Genomic DNA, 16362 nt, shown 5'->3' on the forward strand with positions numbered 1-16362 from the left:
GTCATTTGCTGTATGTTTTTCTTTCTTTGTACTGTCCACTTTGCTGCTGTGACGTGGGAAATTTTCCCATTGTGGGACTAATAAAGGAATATCTTATCTTATCTTATCTTATCTTATCTTATCTTATCTTATCTTATCTTATCTTATCTTATCTTATCTTAAGCCTGGCTAGATGCCCTGTGTACATCACATCTGTTACTTTGCTTCTCCGTCTGCATCGCTGTTTCTTAAACTAACACTTAAATATAAATATTACCTATAACATCGACACAAGACACACATGTAGCAGGATTTAAACAACTTGGGAATTAAAAAAAAAAAAAGTATTTCTAACATAGTGAATCTGGCTGATGCCTTGGGTAAAATTTGCCTCAAAGATCCAGGATTTTTCTTGCTGCCATTTCCTGAAAAAAGTGTCAAGATTCTGAATCTTCGACAGAGAACGCCTGCATAAAAAAAAAAAAGAGAATTTTTCTCAAACAGAATTATAGACACATATCCTCACAGCACCTGGAGACGTGTCTTTTACTATGTGTGTGTAGGTGTGTGTGTGTGTGTGTGTGTTTGTGTGTGTTCTCCAGCAGCAACAGATTGTGAGTTAAATACATGTGGGGTTATTTGGATGGGCCACATATTTTGCTAACAATCTAAACAAGAATTATTCTCCCGTGGCAAGAAAGAGCTTCAGGCTTATGAAACCTTTTGCAAAATGATTTCACAGATGCAATTTCTGACATGATGGGACACCAGAGGGAGTGACGCGTCAACTGATATTACAAACAAAGCAATCAGGTATTAGTGGATTTTTGTTATGGGTGCAGGTGTAATAAGGTTGAAGAAGCATTTATAGTGCTTCAGTATTCAAGGTAAATTACTTAGTTTAAGGTTGTGTTTGTCTTCCAGGGAAGTGTATAAACTCCAGCCAGAAAACTCCACAGCGATGTGCCAAGTTAAAACAAGTAATTGATCTCAAAAGTGGTCTGACAGACAAGTTACGCAAGCTATGTCCTTATAAACCCCACGCCGAGGGAAAACACGTCTTGTCATCTCTTCTTTTAAGCTGTAGACTAACACACCTGGTTGGCAGCGCCGGTGATTGTTCCACAGCAGCTGATGAACTTGTTGAACTCAGACATCAACACATGATTTCTCTCTTCATACACAGGTTGGTGGTCAGAGGTGGACAAAGTACACAGTGTAGATCATCCAGGTCAGATATTACTCCAATACAGGTGAAAGTTCTTCAGTCGAATTTTACTTAAAGTTAAAGTACTGGAGTACTTGCTTTTGAAAGTACTAACCATTCAAAAGTACATTTTTTTTCGTCAACACACTGTTGTATTGTTCCACAGTGCTGACTTTGTAGAACCTGTAGAATAAAAAGCTTGTTGAATATGTTGCAAAGCTGATAAAAAATGCCCATAAAAAAAAACACAATTAAATCAACAAAACGATGCCAACTACCATCTGTTTATCTGGTTCATTATCATATCATAAAGTTGAATGGCACATTTTTATAGGTCTACGTAGTGATGATATTTGGTTGAGTTGAACACAGAAAACATTGGAAACAAAGGGAGTCTTTATCTAATTTTGAAATTTCAAACATGGACTTGAAGCGTCTTTATCTTGCAGCCATCATTAGGACGCTGCCAAGTTCAAACAGAGTTGTTCAAACATGAAGCGGCACAACATGACTAACAGCGCAGGAGTTGACTGTGATTGGTTTTTCTCCTGTCATGAACACAGTGTACGGTCCATCACACTTTTAGAAATGAAAGCTCTGCTTCAAAGAAACTTCACTTCACTTCAGAAATGTAGCGGAGTCAAAAGTACAGATATTCAAAAAATATACTTAAGTATAGAACCCAAGTAAATGTACTTTGTTACTGTCCACCCCTGTCGGCGGTTCAGACGTCCACGTGAATCTACTTTATATCACTGTATGACCCAAGGTGTCTGCAGTTGTTACATTTGAAATAATATGTCTGTTCAGATCTGTTATAAACCATTATTAATGTTGTGGTTGTGGAAAACTTTCCTTCATCTCGACACTTCACTTTTCTTTATCGAGTTCTTTAGCATTTTATTTTTATTTTTTAATTTTATTTCAACCACTGTTGGGTAGACTGTCATTTCCTGTCAGACGCTGGATGGCATGATGTTGTCGTTATATTTTCTTTCTGAATTTTTGTTGATTTGAAAAATAAAAAACATCTTAAATGTTATATACGTTGTATACTATACTTTTACATTGACAAATTATATTTTTAAAATAGGATTTTATTGAAAAAATGTGGAAATTAAAACCACTGTATATTTCTCGTGCTGGATTTTGATGAAAAGGTTTAATTCAGTGGACTTCATACAACGCCAGTGAGGTGACTTGTATCTGCAGCAGCCTGCTAGATGCTTCCTGGATTACTCAGATGCTTTTAATATAGATTGTTATCGGCTGCTGAAGTTACTTTGCTGTATATTTTATACGGCTGATGCAGAGCTAAAAGCTTTACCTGCACTAAAAAGTTTCCCAAGAAGGTTTTTCAGCAGCTGGATTTGCAAAGCTTTGGACTTCACATGGTAAACAAGTCTCCCCGCTGGCACATTGTGAGTGCAGTCTGGAGATGTAGATCTGTCAGAGTGAAGCAACAACCATTGTGGCGATAAGAAAATCAACATAAAGCCTCCCTGCAACTTTATTGAGTTGCCAGGGTTTTGGTTTTCATGGTTGTTCTGAAAATATTGTCCAACTTTTCCAAAATGATCCACCTCTCATTGGTTTCAAAAACAAACATGAGTCAAAAAACACATCAGGCAGCTGCACTGTATGACTCATTTTATATTTACAACACCATTGGTTTGGATCATGAGGGCTCGATAAATTCTCTTTTCCAGGGCCTTTATTCATCAAACCTGAGAAGATCTACACTTGAGAAAGCTCTGAGTCAAAAAGGTCTTTGAGGATTGTGACCAATAAGACACATTTACCAGGTGACTTCCTCCTGCTCACAGCAAAGTGTAAAAGTCACTTAAGAGCAGCTCACATGGTCACATGTACACTCAGTCAGTCATGCTTCTGTCATATTGCACTTTCTTTAAAAAAAAAAAAAAAAAGAAGCCATCACAGTTTATTTAGTTGTATGTTATTCTGAAAGTAGTTGTGATTTCTTACAAAGTTCATTGTATAAGTATGAAATTGTTAAATCCCCATGATAATTAACATGGGAAATTAACCACAATCTATAATGTATAAATATGTAAATAGGGATTAAACAGATGGAAATAAAATTCTGCTCTTGGTAGATGAGACAAGTGCTGACAATAAACATGTAAGTGAATGTCAATAAAATCAGATTTGTTCTTATTGTTAGTTTTCCCCCTGAAAAATGTCACTAACCCTATTTTTAGTTATTGTACTTCAGCCAATGTAGAATTATTATGATTATGATTATTATTATTATTGAGAAACATCTGGAGCTTTTAATGTTTAATCAATCTTTTATTCATTAGTTTGTGAGTATGAGTAAAAGTGAAGGATTGTTACTTTATCTTTCACTTCAGCCCAAAATTGTACTTTTAGCAGTTTGACAAATGCGGCCCAGAGTGACATCTGGTGATGGAGAAGGACCGAGTCGCCCTCTGGTGGCAGTGTTCCTACTTTAATCTCTTCAACCCCACAAATCAACCGGTGGGTAAGTCAGTATAAACTCATACTTCAGAGCCAAACTTTCTTCGGCCTCACAGAGAAATATTTTAAACTCCGGTTAAGATTCCAACATTTCCACAGATGTCAAATAAATCAGGCTGATTTTGTGGATGTATTAATAAAATGATGTGCATGACATTAAATGGAAGGTAAGATCATACAGCTTCAATGAAGAGCTGTATAAACACATTTATGCACAATTCAGTGTGTGACACTGTGGGACAATTGAAGCTAAATACAAGGAGAAAACTGGAATTTATAAGTTAAACATTAATGACTTGAATTCACTAACTTACTCTGCATTTAGTCTTTAAAACTTAGATTAATTCTCAGTCAGTCTAAGTAGATTTTGATTGTCTTAGAGAAGCCATTTTGCATAATTTCCATTCAATTGTCTTTCAATTATTAATACTAAATTAATAATACATTGAACTGTTAAATGGCCAGTGCCTCATTATCCATGATGCATGTGTGCTGCTTTTATGATGCAGTTTATTTGACACTAATGGAGCAGAGCAGAGTGATAATGTGTAGTAGAGCTGCAATGATTAGTTGATTAATCAATTAATCGACTGAAAGAAAATCAATCAAACTATTTTGATAACTGGTAACTCATTTTTCAAGAAACACTTGCTGGTCAAAGCTTCTCAGATGAAAGGATATGCTGCTTTTCTTTGTCTAATAAAATAGTAAACTGAGTATCTTTGGAGAGTTGGTCAGTCAAACAACCATTTTGAAGATGTTACTTCGGGTAAATTGTGAAGAACTTTTTATACTTTTTTTTCTTCTTACAAGTGAAACTGGTGAAAAATGGCATTAATACAGTTATTGGCAGTTGAGCACACCTCCCTATCATGAATATGCACATTATTTATCACTCTAATAGAGTCACATGGACAAGGAGTGAGACGGTGACACAGACAGTGCTCCCTCTTGATAAACACTGGCATGTATTTCTGTTTGGCAGAAAAATGTTCCACTTAGTCGAATATATTTCATCATCTTCTCTTTCTCATTATGTTTTAATTTATTTAGACAACACTTCATTAGACCAGTTACTGTTGATCTCCAAGTGGACCATGTCTGGAATGTGATTACAGACCCTCCACATCAGCCTGTATTTATGTTTTGTTTTTTTAAAGAGTTCAACTGAAAATGGCAATTTACACACCCCGCTGGCGGCCACTGGCTCCAGACTAGTGGCTTTGCTCCCCTCTTGTGGATTTACCTTTTGCAGCCTCAGATTGAGCTCTCTTTACCTGCCAATGCCTGAGAGAGGAACAGTCGCAGAGTTTACCTAATGAGTGGAGGTCCGACAGCCTAGATGAGTGATCGCTACATCACAGTCTTATTTGTGCAAGTCTGAAGTGTTTCATTATGAACGACATAAAAGTTTGAGATGCTCTACATTCATTATTCAAATGAATAACCCGTAATAAAATTCCTAATAGTCTATCATAAATGATTTAAGAAAAAAATTAGACTTTTACACACAAAACAAGTTTTATTGTTATCTGCCCTAATTATTATACTGTCTATAATAACTGTATAACTGTAATTGATTTTGGTGCCATTCTACAGTATTAAACTCTATGGCAGTTATCAGCCTGTTACCAGAAACAAACAAATAAAAAAGATTAAATCTGTAAGAAGAGTAAATCTGTATTTGGCGTATTGTTTTTTGTCTTTTTTTTTCCTGTCACAACACATTGTTTCTGTTATAAACCATTTCATTTCCTTCACATGTCCATGCCTCATGTGGGATTGAATTCATGAATTTATGATTCTTCTCTTTCATCTTCTTGTTATGTGAATATTGGGACATATGTATTATGTGCATGTTGTTTTATGACAGAATAAAGTCAAACAAACCCACCAGCTGAACAAGGTTTCAAGTAAAGTGGAGGTTTAATAGTGACAATGACGCACAGACAAACATGTGGCATCCATTTCCTATGGCATGTATTCAGTGCACAGCATTGGATAGTATTGAAAGTATAAGATTATCCATGTAAACTTAAGTTATCAAACAACCAAACTTCAACAACAAAACCCCACCCAGTTTTACAAGGGCGGCTTCATTGGCCTGTGTGTCTGTAAATCCGTTCCCTCTTTATTTGGCTGCTGCGATTGGTCGGCGGTGACGACAATCCCGAGCCGTGCTCCCGCCCACCGAGCGGATCAAGTTTGAATGAACAACAGCAGTCTGTTCTGGAGGTGGTAGTTGCATTTGCAGTAATTATTAAAAGTGTGTATCATATCACGGGTGCGCTGATCAAGGATGGACATGAAGAAAAGAATTCATCTAGAGTTGCGGAACCGCACTCCGTCAGATGTAAGTTGGCCTCACATCTCGCTGGTAATGTTTCACACTCAGCTAATGGAGAATCTTTCGTGTGATGTCTTGGTGTGGGGATACAAAGTTTCTTCCAAGTTAAAAGATGATGGAGACGTCGGGTCACATTGTTGCTTTGCGATCGTGTTTACAGTCGCCAGGTGCTGCAGGTACGCTGCTTGAACTTTTGTGCGGCTCTAAGCTCACGTTTTGCAGTTTGAGATGCAGCACAGCTTTTTATGCCAGCGGTATAAACAAGGCAAGCAGTATGAGAAGCCATATTTGTAACTTTTGATCTACGAACGCGCCCCTTTTCGTTTAAAAACCCGTGATATTGTTATTTCCTCGCCGATGTTGATGTGCTATCTGCATGCTTTGACTGGGAAATGCATTCGCCGAAACATTTTAAGCCGTGCACTTGGCGCGTTAAGGATGCGGATACTCAAAGTCATGAAATTATCAATGATGCATAAAGATCATAGCCTCCATTTATCGCCTGATAACCGCGTCCCAGACCCACAGTTACTCCGACCGTCCGGTTGAACTCGTGTATTTCTGCAGGAAGTGCATTACAACAGCTTACACTGGTGAGCCTGCAGCCCGAGCAGCCGACAACCGGAGACCACGGTGCGCACAGATGGCCGAAAGAAAGCGGTGTTAGCACGGACCGTTACCAGCCACCGGGCTGGGCGACAACACAAGGAGGGGAGGGGGTGCAACACAAACACGCCGTCGTCGTTTACTAACTGCCCGGTGTTCATTCGGTCGGTTCATCTGGACTCTCTGTCGCCTTCGACTCGAGAGGTCCTGCCTTAATGAAAACAAATGGTCGAGCCGCGTTGTTGCTCCAGTTTTCCAGAACTAGGACAAGCCGCCATCTTACCGAGAAACAAAGGCAAACCGAAGTACACCGAATATCCCGTTCATTCGACACACACGACGAACGATTCATCATACCTTGTTATTAACAGAAGCCTATACACGCCATCAATCCAATCGGCAACTGTTTAGCACAAGCAACAATGAAACGTTTGCCTGGCAGCTATCTAATCGGCTTTAGCTGCCCCTCCTACTCACAAATGACCCTGTGCACGACTCGTAGGTCTGTTTGGCTCCGACTTGTTTTGAGTAATGTGCATCTGCGCCGCTCACACACATCTCTTATTACACTTTAGCTCGGTAACCAGTGAAAATAAACCCTTACATCCTGCCGTACTGTGTCTATTTCTGCTGGAAAGAAAAGTAGCTAAGTGTGATATTTACGTAATGGGAGGAGAACCAGTGCATCGCGATACTTAGTGCGTTGAAATGTGCGCAGTGTACAGATTATTGATGTACAGTATGTTTTTTTTTTTTTTTTTTAATAGTCTCGCTCCTCAGTGCTGATTGGCTGAGTCACGTTCAAGGTCGCGGTAAAATATCAGATAACTGCACACCTGTGACCGCATATCAGACTATTTGAATATCAATGCGCCAAGTTAACCATCATACACTGTGGTAGGCCAATGTACAGCTGCATGCAAAAGTTTGGGAACCCCTGGACAAATTTTTATAATTGGTTGATTTATGAGGTGAACTCCTGCAGCAATTAAACATAATAATGAGCCTTTCTTCAAATGCACTGTTATGCAACTTAATACATAGTAAAAAAAAAAAAAGAAATCAACAATATTTGTGCCATGTGCAAAAACATGGCTGAATGAGGGGGGCCCCTATTAAGCACTATTAATTACATTGGTTCAGGCACCCAGAAACCAATCAGTGCTGGAGAGGTGAAATGATTAGTTTAATGACAGAAAATAAATGGCAACAGTTTTGATATGATTAATCATTTCAGTGTTTTTTAAACAAAAATGCCAAAAATTCACTAGTACCAGACTCTCAAATGTGAATATGTGCTACTTCCCTGGTTTTCAATTGTATTAAACTTAATTTTTAGGGCTTTTGACCCAAAAAGAAAACAAAAAACCCTGAACTATTAATCTATTAGTCATGTGTTGTTGATAATAATAACTATTGGTTGCAGCCTTGCAGTTCTCCTATGATGAAATAATAAAATGCCTGTGGTTTTCTGTGTGATAATTACTTGACACAGAAAAGCAATTAGATACAACAACAAATAACCAGAATATGAATTAAAGCATTTAAGATCTTAGAACTAGATTTTGACACAGGGTGTCTATTCAAGGGTTTGGGCAAAGGTTTGGGCATCCTCAGCGGTCAGTAACAAGTTAATCATGGGGGTGTAAATGCTACAGTTTGGGGTTATGTGGCTGCGGCCAGTGGCACTGGAAACACTGCACACATAGAAGAAATAATGTTTTTTTTTGGTTAAATTTTGGATGCACAAGTCCAGCAGTAAGTCAAGAAAGTGAAACTGAGAAGAGGCTGACTTCTACAACAGGACAATGATCCAAAGCAGACCTCAGAATCCAACACAAACTACTTTAAAGAAACACAAGCTGACACAAGCTTTGGAGCAGCCCTCGCGGTCCACTGACCTGAACATCACTGAAAATCTGTAGGTGGATCTGAAACATGCGGGGCAGCCTAAAAATATCCCAGAACTGGAAGTGATCTGCAGGAAGAGTGGGTGACAACTCCTCATTCAACAATGGAAAGACTCTGATATCTGCCAAAGAGAAGTTCATGAAGGTCTGATTTAGTAAGATTCCCAAACTTTTGCACATGGCATATTTAAAAAAAATAAATAAGAAATTAAGATTGTGAAATAAAAAGTAACAGTGCATTAACCTTTAGAGAAAGGCTCATTTTTATGTAGGGGTTGTATTTACTTGTTTTCACTTCATAAATCAACTAAACACATAATTTCTGTATACCTTTGCACACGGCTGTATAAAGTGACACCTGCTTTGTTTGTCTATTTTTGAACATTTTATCATCTCTTCAGCAGTACCTTGCACTTGTGCTCCATTGTTTTTATTTAAAGTGGTGTGTAATCAGTTTTACAAAACCATAACAGTGGTGGGAGAAGTATAGATCCTTTTTACTTAAGTGAAAATAGCAATACCACACGATAAAAATACTCCCTTACAATTACAAAGGCCTGCTTTCAAAATTTTGCTTAAGTAAAAATACAGAAGTAATATCAGCAAAATCTACTGAACGTATCAAAAATAAAAGAACTCATGCAACAGAATAATATATTATGATATATACATTTGAGCCGTGATGATTAATTGATTAGTCAATCAACATAAAAAGAATCAGCAACTATCAATCAATCGTTGTAGTAATTTTTTTTAAGCAAAAAATTCAAACAATTTCCTGTTTTAAGCTTCTCAAATGTGAGGATTTGATGCTTTACTGTTACTCATATACAACAGTAAACTGAACACCCTTGGATTGAGATGCTTCGTCAGACAGAACTAAACGCTAGAAGATGTCGCCTTGGTCTGTGGGAAATCATTTTTCTTTATATTCTGGCATTTTACAGACAAAACGATTTATCAATTAATAAAAAAAATTGAAATGATCTTTAGTTTCGGCCCTAATGTGCGTTATTTGACTCTTTGAGCAATGTTATTTTTTCAAAGTGGATGTGAACTACGTTACGTGAACTGCAAAGTAGCAACTAAAGTAAATGTAGTGGAGTAAAAAGTGAAATCTCTCCCTCTGAGTGGAGGAGAAGTTGATAATAATGGTTATATTCAAGTAACACACACATACTTGAATAAACATATTATGCACTGACCATAAGCCAGTTTGACTGTAGGTAAAGTTTTCAGGTTGAATTAGCGTAGATCGACATTTAATGATTTAAAGTCACATTCAGCCTCAGTAGGACTAAGAGCTAGAAATCATCGAAACTCCAGTTGCTTTCCTCCCAAATAAAACAACTAAAACAAGGCTTTTATCAAAAGATATTTCACTTTTTTAAAGACCCTTTTCATATGTTTAACAATTTTTCATTTGAATTTTCAAATTTGACATATGTTGACTAGATGTGTTTGTTTGTTCTGCAGGTCAAAGAACTTGTGCTAGACAACTGTCGCTCGAATGAAGGCAAGATCGAGGGTCTAACAGATGAATTTGAGGAGCTGGAATTTCTAAGCACAATCAATGTTGGACTGACGACAGTCGCCCACTTGCCAAAGCTAAACAAACTCAAAAAGGTGGGTGATTTTCTACGCAGAGCAAGTCTATGACGTCAGGCTTTAAGGTGTTGCATATTTTGATTGTTGAATCGATCAACAGCTTGAACTCAGCGATAACAGGATCTCAGGAGGGTTGGAAGTTCTGGCGGAGAAGTGCCCCAACCTCACACATCTCAACCTCAGTGGCAACAAGATTAAAGACCTCAGCACAATAGAACCATTGGTAAGCGAGACCTTAAAATACTTCCAAGGGCAAAAAAGCTAAATCTGTGAAGCAGCTGGCTGTTATTTATCGAACGTAATTGTTCTTTTGACAGAAAGAATTGGGGACCCTGAAAAGCCTAGATCTGTTTAACTGTGAAGTGACAAACCTGAACGAATACAGAGACAACGTATTCAAGCTACTACCCCAGCTCACGTACCTGGACGGGTACGACAAAGACGACAAAGAGGCGCCAGATTCTGACGCTGAGGTTTACGCAGAGGGCTTGGATGATGACGAGGAAGACGAAGATGGTAAGTTCGTAAGTCCTTCACACACCCTCTCATGAGCGCAGCTGCATTCTTTCTAGCATCTCTTCAAGCTGCTAATTTTAGGCGATTTGAACATTTGAACAACAATTAACCGCCGACCGGCTTCACCCAGATGTAGACGAGGAGGAGTACGATGAAGATGCAGCACCAGGAGACGAGGAGGAGGAGGAAGGAGAGGAAGATGAAGAGGAGAACGAGGAAGAGGAAGAGGACGACCTCAGTGGAGAGGTGGGACGAGAAAGATTGATGAGATTTGCGTTTTGTAATTGTTTAAAATGTTGAGTCTGAAATAACCACACTCCCTTTGCCTTGCCTTTTTTTTTAAAAAGGAGGAAGAGGAGGAAGATTTGAATGACAGAGAGGTTGACGATGACGATGACGAGGGTGAGTTAAATAGTGCCTGACTTTCCCAATTGCACACTACATGACAAGAGTATGCAGCATATACTTTATACTATATAGTTTGTTTTGCAGTTAGTATGAAAGAAATCAACACACTTAACGGTGCACTGTGGAGTTTTCTTGCTTTTCCTACATTAAATGTTCCCAGAATGCATTGTGTCTATTGTTGAGGCCTTTTGAATGAATTTCCCTCCGTGTAAAAACCCTTTTTTACAAAGCCTATTTTTTCAAAAGAAATTCAAAGTCGTTCATTGTTTACATCTAAATTTGCAGCTAGTTTACTGCTGTTGTTGGTGCATGGCTAGGCTTGTTTGCATGTTACCACCAGCAACAGCAGTTTTGCATGAAACTAGTGACAGGACTTTGTATCAGGTCACTTTTAATTCTCACCAGGAAAGATTTTTCTCCTCTGAATAGGACATGATAGAATGGAAATTGTACATGTGCATTTGAGTCCTCCTGCGTGCACATGAAAACAGGGACCCACGTTGCTCAATTAATCTATAAATGTAACAGGAAAGCTTAAAGTGTTTTTTTATAGTAACAGGAAATGATTCAAATGTGTGCGTCCTGCAAAGGCAATCCCTTTGTGACTAAAGAATGACGATGCCAGTTTAACTTCACAGTAGTTATTTTTTGTCTTGAAATCTTCCTGGAGCTGGTCCTGGATGATGGATCACCATCCAGCTGCAGGAAGCTCCACAGCGGTGGAATAGTGTCCTTAAAACACGGGGAAGAACTTTAATTTAGTCATTTTTCCAGTGTGAACGCACTACAATGATCTTAACCTGCCTAGAATTAGTGCATAATATAGAGCCGTGACTCGGCCGATTCAGAAAATCTTTATTAACGATGTAAACTTGTCTTGAAACGTTGCCGTCGTCATGATGCAAAAACCTGAAAGAGAGGTTTGATGGGGAAACATTTGTTTTCTTGATTCTGGTGTTTTGTTTCCTGAAAATGTGACTCTTTATTTTCCAGAGGAGGAGCGAGGTCAGAAGAGGAAAAGGGAACTGGATGAAGAAGGAGAGGAGGATGAAGATGATTGAGAGTCCTCATGAAGCTAAGTTGTGAACTGTTTTAACCCTGTATCTCCCAGTCACCTCCCAACAACCCCATGTATTTCTTCCCCCAGTTTCATATTGCAGTAGGAGTGGTTTTTGTTATTGGCCAGTCAGGTAGATGGGGTTGTCTGGAGAAATAAGTTAAATTTCTGTACCTTTGATGCTCCCGTGTTCAAGTCTTTACTGTCCACTTTTGACTGCTTTGTGGACACCAGTTTTGTATTATCAAATAATAGCAAAGATAAACCTTTTTAAGAAGTTTTTGTTTTCTCACTGTTTGTGTAAGACCAGTTTCTGATGACTTCTGTATTTTAAGAAACCCCCCCTCCCCCCTTAAAAAAAAAAAAAAACCCAAAATGAAACAAAAAAAAGAGTGCATGTCTAATACATTTTAAAGTCAACTACTGGATTTCATGTATGGCTGTCCTCTCCTCGTCTTAAACTTATTTTTTTGCATTGTACGTTTTTGTTTTTGTTTTTGTTTTAATGTAAGTTATGTGTTTGTAGTGTCACCAGTATGCCAATACTCTCTGCTGTCCTGGTGTGAAACTTCTGTCTGAACATGCACAGTGTGACCCTCACAGGGCATATTTTTAAATCATAGCAAAAAAATGTCTGCCCTTGTCAAAGCCGCTCCTCCTCCTTAAACCCTCAGCTTTGATAGTTCGGAAATTACGTGTTCTTGTAAATAATGACCAAATCTATTTTTTTGTATTCTCTTTGATGACGGCAGACATTGAACAGACAACTGAGGTGAAACTATGAACTGTAATAAGATATTAAATATGTATGCTGCTTTATCTAAAATACGCAGTGTGAAATTTCTTGAATTTGAAGATAACTTTGTATGCATAATCTTTCCATAAAGAGAAATGTTCAACATCAGAGCTCATTATTGCTTTTTCCATGTTTTCTTTTCTGTGACATACAGTTGGCAATGTTTGAATTTGTGGTGGTAGTGTAGAGAAGTAATTGATATAAATGGAGGTTACAATTGCAACTTATGTGCATTGAAAATGTATCGTTTCAAAGTGTAAACTCTGGAAAAAGGTCAGTTATTTGAACTTTGTTTTCACTAGTATACGCGATGGTCAAATTGGCCTACCTCAGTGATTTTTTCACTCTGTTAAATCCACTGTCATCAGCCGAATTCTGTTTCTTTTTCCCTCCCATTCACTTCAATAAATCCCTTTTATATATGTTTTGAAGTTTGTGGTCCTTGTATAACAACAGATTTCCAGTTTAACGTCATCACTTATTGATGACAGTCTGTTTTTTTTTGTTTTTTTTTTTATCCACAAATAAAACCAATCCCAGATACATGTGTAAACTGAGATGTGACACTGTACGCTCCACATTATATGTACACAAAGACCAAACAGAACAAACATAAGCTGGGGTTTACTTGTTTCCCAAAAAAAGTTCATCTGGTTCAGTGCCAAAACAAATTTGGAGGTATTGCCATGGTAACACTAGTCAGTCAAATCCAAAATGCCATCCAATAATTACACAAAGTGAGTTTCAGTCATTTTTCAAAAGCCTTCTCCACCTTGTTACCCTACCTTCCCAAAAATAATCAGTCAAGTGGTTGATTTTAGTCGTCGGTGCATGAGACTACATGAGACGACACAACTCCAGCTGCGACTTCACCTGTGGCCCATCAGTCACCGGTAGATCCTTTATCCCCTTCTCTACTTTCATTGTAGCCGTTTTATTTTTCCTGGTGGAGACGTGCATTTACCTTTAATGTCTCGGTGGTTCAAGTCTACATTAAAAAGGGTAGTTTTTCTTCTGATTGTTTTAACTGAAGCTATAAAGCTCTGGACCCTTCATGCACCTGCTGTGATGTGATCAGGGAAGACTTGTGACCTTCAGTCTTTAACTTACTTTTGACTCACTCGGGGAACAAATTCCAGTCTTGTCACGCACGCAGTGGATTCAACCTTTTTCCTTTTCTCAGTCCATGAAGAGCAGAATCAGTAATAAACACCAGGCTGAATGTGATTGGGCTCGGATTAAAAAGACACACGGTATGTTCAGAAGAATCTTTTTGGTACCTGCTTGAACCTGGCTGTCATTATGGAGCCAATCAAATGTTAATCCGGTGCCCACTTCTCTTCAATTTCAGACTAGAGGGAAAAATAAAGCCGTTTGATGGTACAAGTGGAGAAGGAGAGGCAAATGACCTTGAGTCTCGAGCAAAATTACACATCTACGGTAAACACGTCTCAGTAATAGTAATATACTTGGATTAAATGAAAAGGGATGGTTATTATTACAGTTTTCTGTAATGTTAGGAATAGGCAAGAGTATATTTCCATACCTTATCTCAAGTTATGTTGTTGGAGTCAAACTAATACCATCGAAGGTACAGCTTCACACAAATCTTGCACCATTTCAACCGGAAACATTCAGCAAAATCTATCAAGCATCACAATCATTACTTTGCGCAGCCACATCATCCAAAAAAAAAAAAAAAATGGGATTAACAAATATACATGTTATTAGCTAAAAAGGTAAAACGTGACAAATAAATAGAAGCAAATATACATTATCGCCCACCCTCAAAATTAGCCCTAAAAAACCAATAACAGCCTGCGAAGCTTCCCTTGAGACTACATTGGAGTAGTTACGCAAGTCCACCACCTCTGGATCCATGTGTCCCCCAGCTGCTTTCCCACTATTTAAAAAAAAAATAAAAAATACTTGTAAGTGAATGAACTATCCATCCCTTGGGAAGAGATTTGGTTTGCTATGTGACAGTGTGGTGAAGTCAATTTACAGCCAACATTTGTAGGTGAGAAAAGATGTGGCGGGAAAAGCAGCTCTATGGAAAAACATGATCCACGTGTCCGAACGCTCTTCTGGTGCAAAACTACTTCACGTCAGCCAGACGATTCGATTCTGAGATGATGTTGCAGCTCGCTGCAAGCCGTGTCTGCAGCAGGGTGTAAGGTCTTTGGGGAAGGAAAACAGGAGCCAGTGACAGTCTTTGTATCCTCCAGTTTTGCCCCGACAAAAAGGCATAGTGATAACAAACACCTCGGTGGTCTGGCCGAAAATATGCAATAATTGATCGTAACACTTGAGAGTATGCTAGAGCAAGAGGATTAATTTATAAAAACAGATAATACCAAAATTGACTGGATCTCAAATTTCCCCTATTATTGATTTCATGTTAAGGTGGCGATCCATGAACACTGCCTTGCCTCTATTACTTATCACATTTTTCATTATTACAATTCCCCAGTAACTGCACCAGCTAAGACATAATCCAACAGTTATCATTACTATTGTGTGCACTATGCGGGGCAGCAGAAATCAAGTTATGATATAAAGACAAAAAATAAAAATAAAAAAAAAGCGCAGTGGGAGGGCTCAGGAGCTTGTTGGAGGTCAGAACTGGGTGGAGGGGGTGGGAGGGGGCAAAGGAAGCAGCTTTGCCAGTCCAGGAGGCTGAGAGGTCAGACGTTGTTGGGGCTAACGTTCTTCAGGTTGTTGAGCTCCAGCTCCAGTTGGCGTATTCGCACATCCTTGGTGGTCAGCTCCTCCTTCAGCCGCCGGAGCTCATCCTGCTGCCGGAAGAACATCCGCAGTAGCTTCGTATGAAAAAAACAAAACAAAAACAAAACACTCACACATGGGAGATCCTGCATGTGACAAATACACTTTCACACAAGCAAGGAGCTGAGAATAAAGAGGAAATTTGCATAATGTAGAGTGAAGGGGGGGGGGCATTTTGTAGTCACTGGAAAGTTTGCAGTCGACAAAACTATCTCCCCTCAAGGTGCATTTAGTAGCTTTATTGGATCATATCACACCGTTATATTACATAACATTATATATATTAACAGTATATTTGTTATCCAAAGCTACAGAACAGCTGCTGAATGTATCTTGGGGTGAGATTAAACTAAGTAATGCTGTTAGTCTGACAAATCAATGTTGATTCGAGGCCCGCTAACACGCCTTTTTCCAGACCTACTTTTTTCTTTCTTATGCTCAATCAGTCTGATAATTTATCAAACTCTCCACACGATCAAATGACTCCATGAATCCAATCAGCCAGTCTTGCTCTCTGTCTCTTCATCTTGCTATTAATTTATTGAATTTGCAACCCAACTCCCACAACACACAAAGAAATGGCAGCACGATATTTAGTATATCGGTGCCATAACTTCATCGTTCAATTTGCTACTGGTG

The 16362-nt window shown here is 38.6% G+C and overlaps 2 protein-coding genes across 4 annotated transcripts in view; one reads left to right on the top strand and one right to left on the bottom strand.

Moving 5' to 3' along the window:
* Positions 1-5676: 5676 nt before the first annotated feature.
* On the top strand, positions 5677-14622 carry anp32a (acidic nuclear phosphoprotein 32 family member A). The gene is made up of 7 exons (XM_022749309.1): positions 5677-6041; positions 10028-10177; positions 10260-10382; positions 10477-10675; positions 10806-10921; positions 11023-11077; positions 12077-14622. The coding sequence occupies exons 1-7, from the start codon at positions 5988-5990 to the stop codon at positions 12142-12144; spliced, it is 765 nt and encodes a 254-aa protein (XP_022605030.1). The 5' UTR covers positions 5677-5987; the 3' UTR covers positions 12145-14622.
* Positions 13545-16362, bottom strand: part of coro2b (coronin 2B) — a 44938-nt gene continuing 42120 nt past the window's right edge. For all 3 annotated transcript variants that reach the window (XM_022749279.1, XM_022749296.1, XM_022749288.1), the window contains exon 12: positions 13545-15758. In XM_022749279.1, coding sequence (XP_022605000.1) covers positions 15624-15758 — 135 coding nt within the window. In that variant the 3' untranslated portion in view covers positions 13545-15623. The remainder of the gene's footprint in view (positions 15759-16362) is intronic.

Source organism: Seriola dumerili, unplaced genomic scaffold (assembly GCF_002260705.1).
Source record: "Seriola dumerili isolate Sdu_G_001 unplaced genomic scaffold, Sdu_1.0 BDQW01000011.1, whole genome shotgun sequence".
Taxonomy (NCBI): domain Eukaryota; kingdom Metazoa; phylum Chordata; class Actinopteri; order Carangiformes; family Carangidae; genus Seriola; species Seriola dumerili.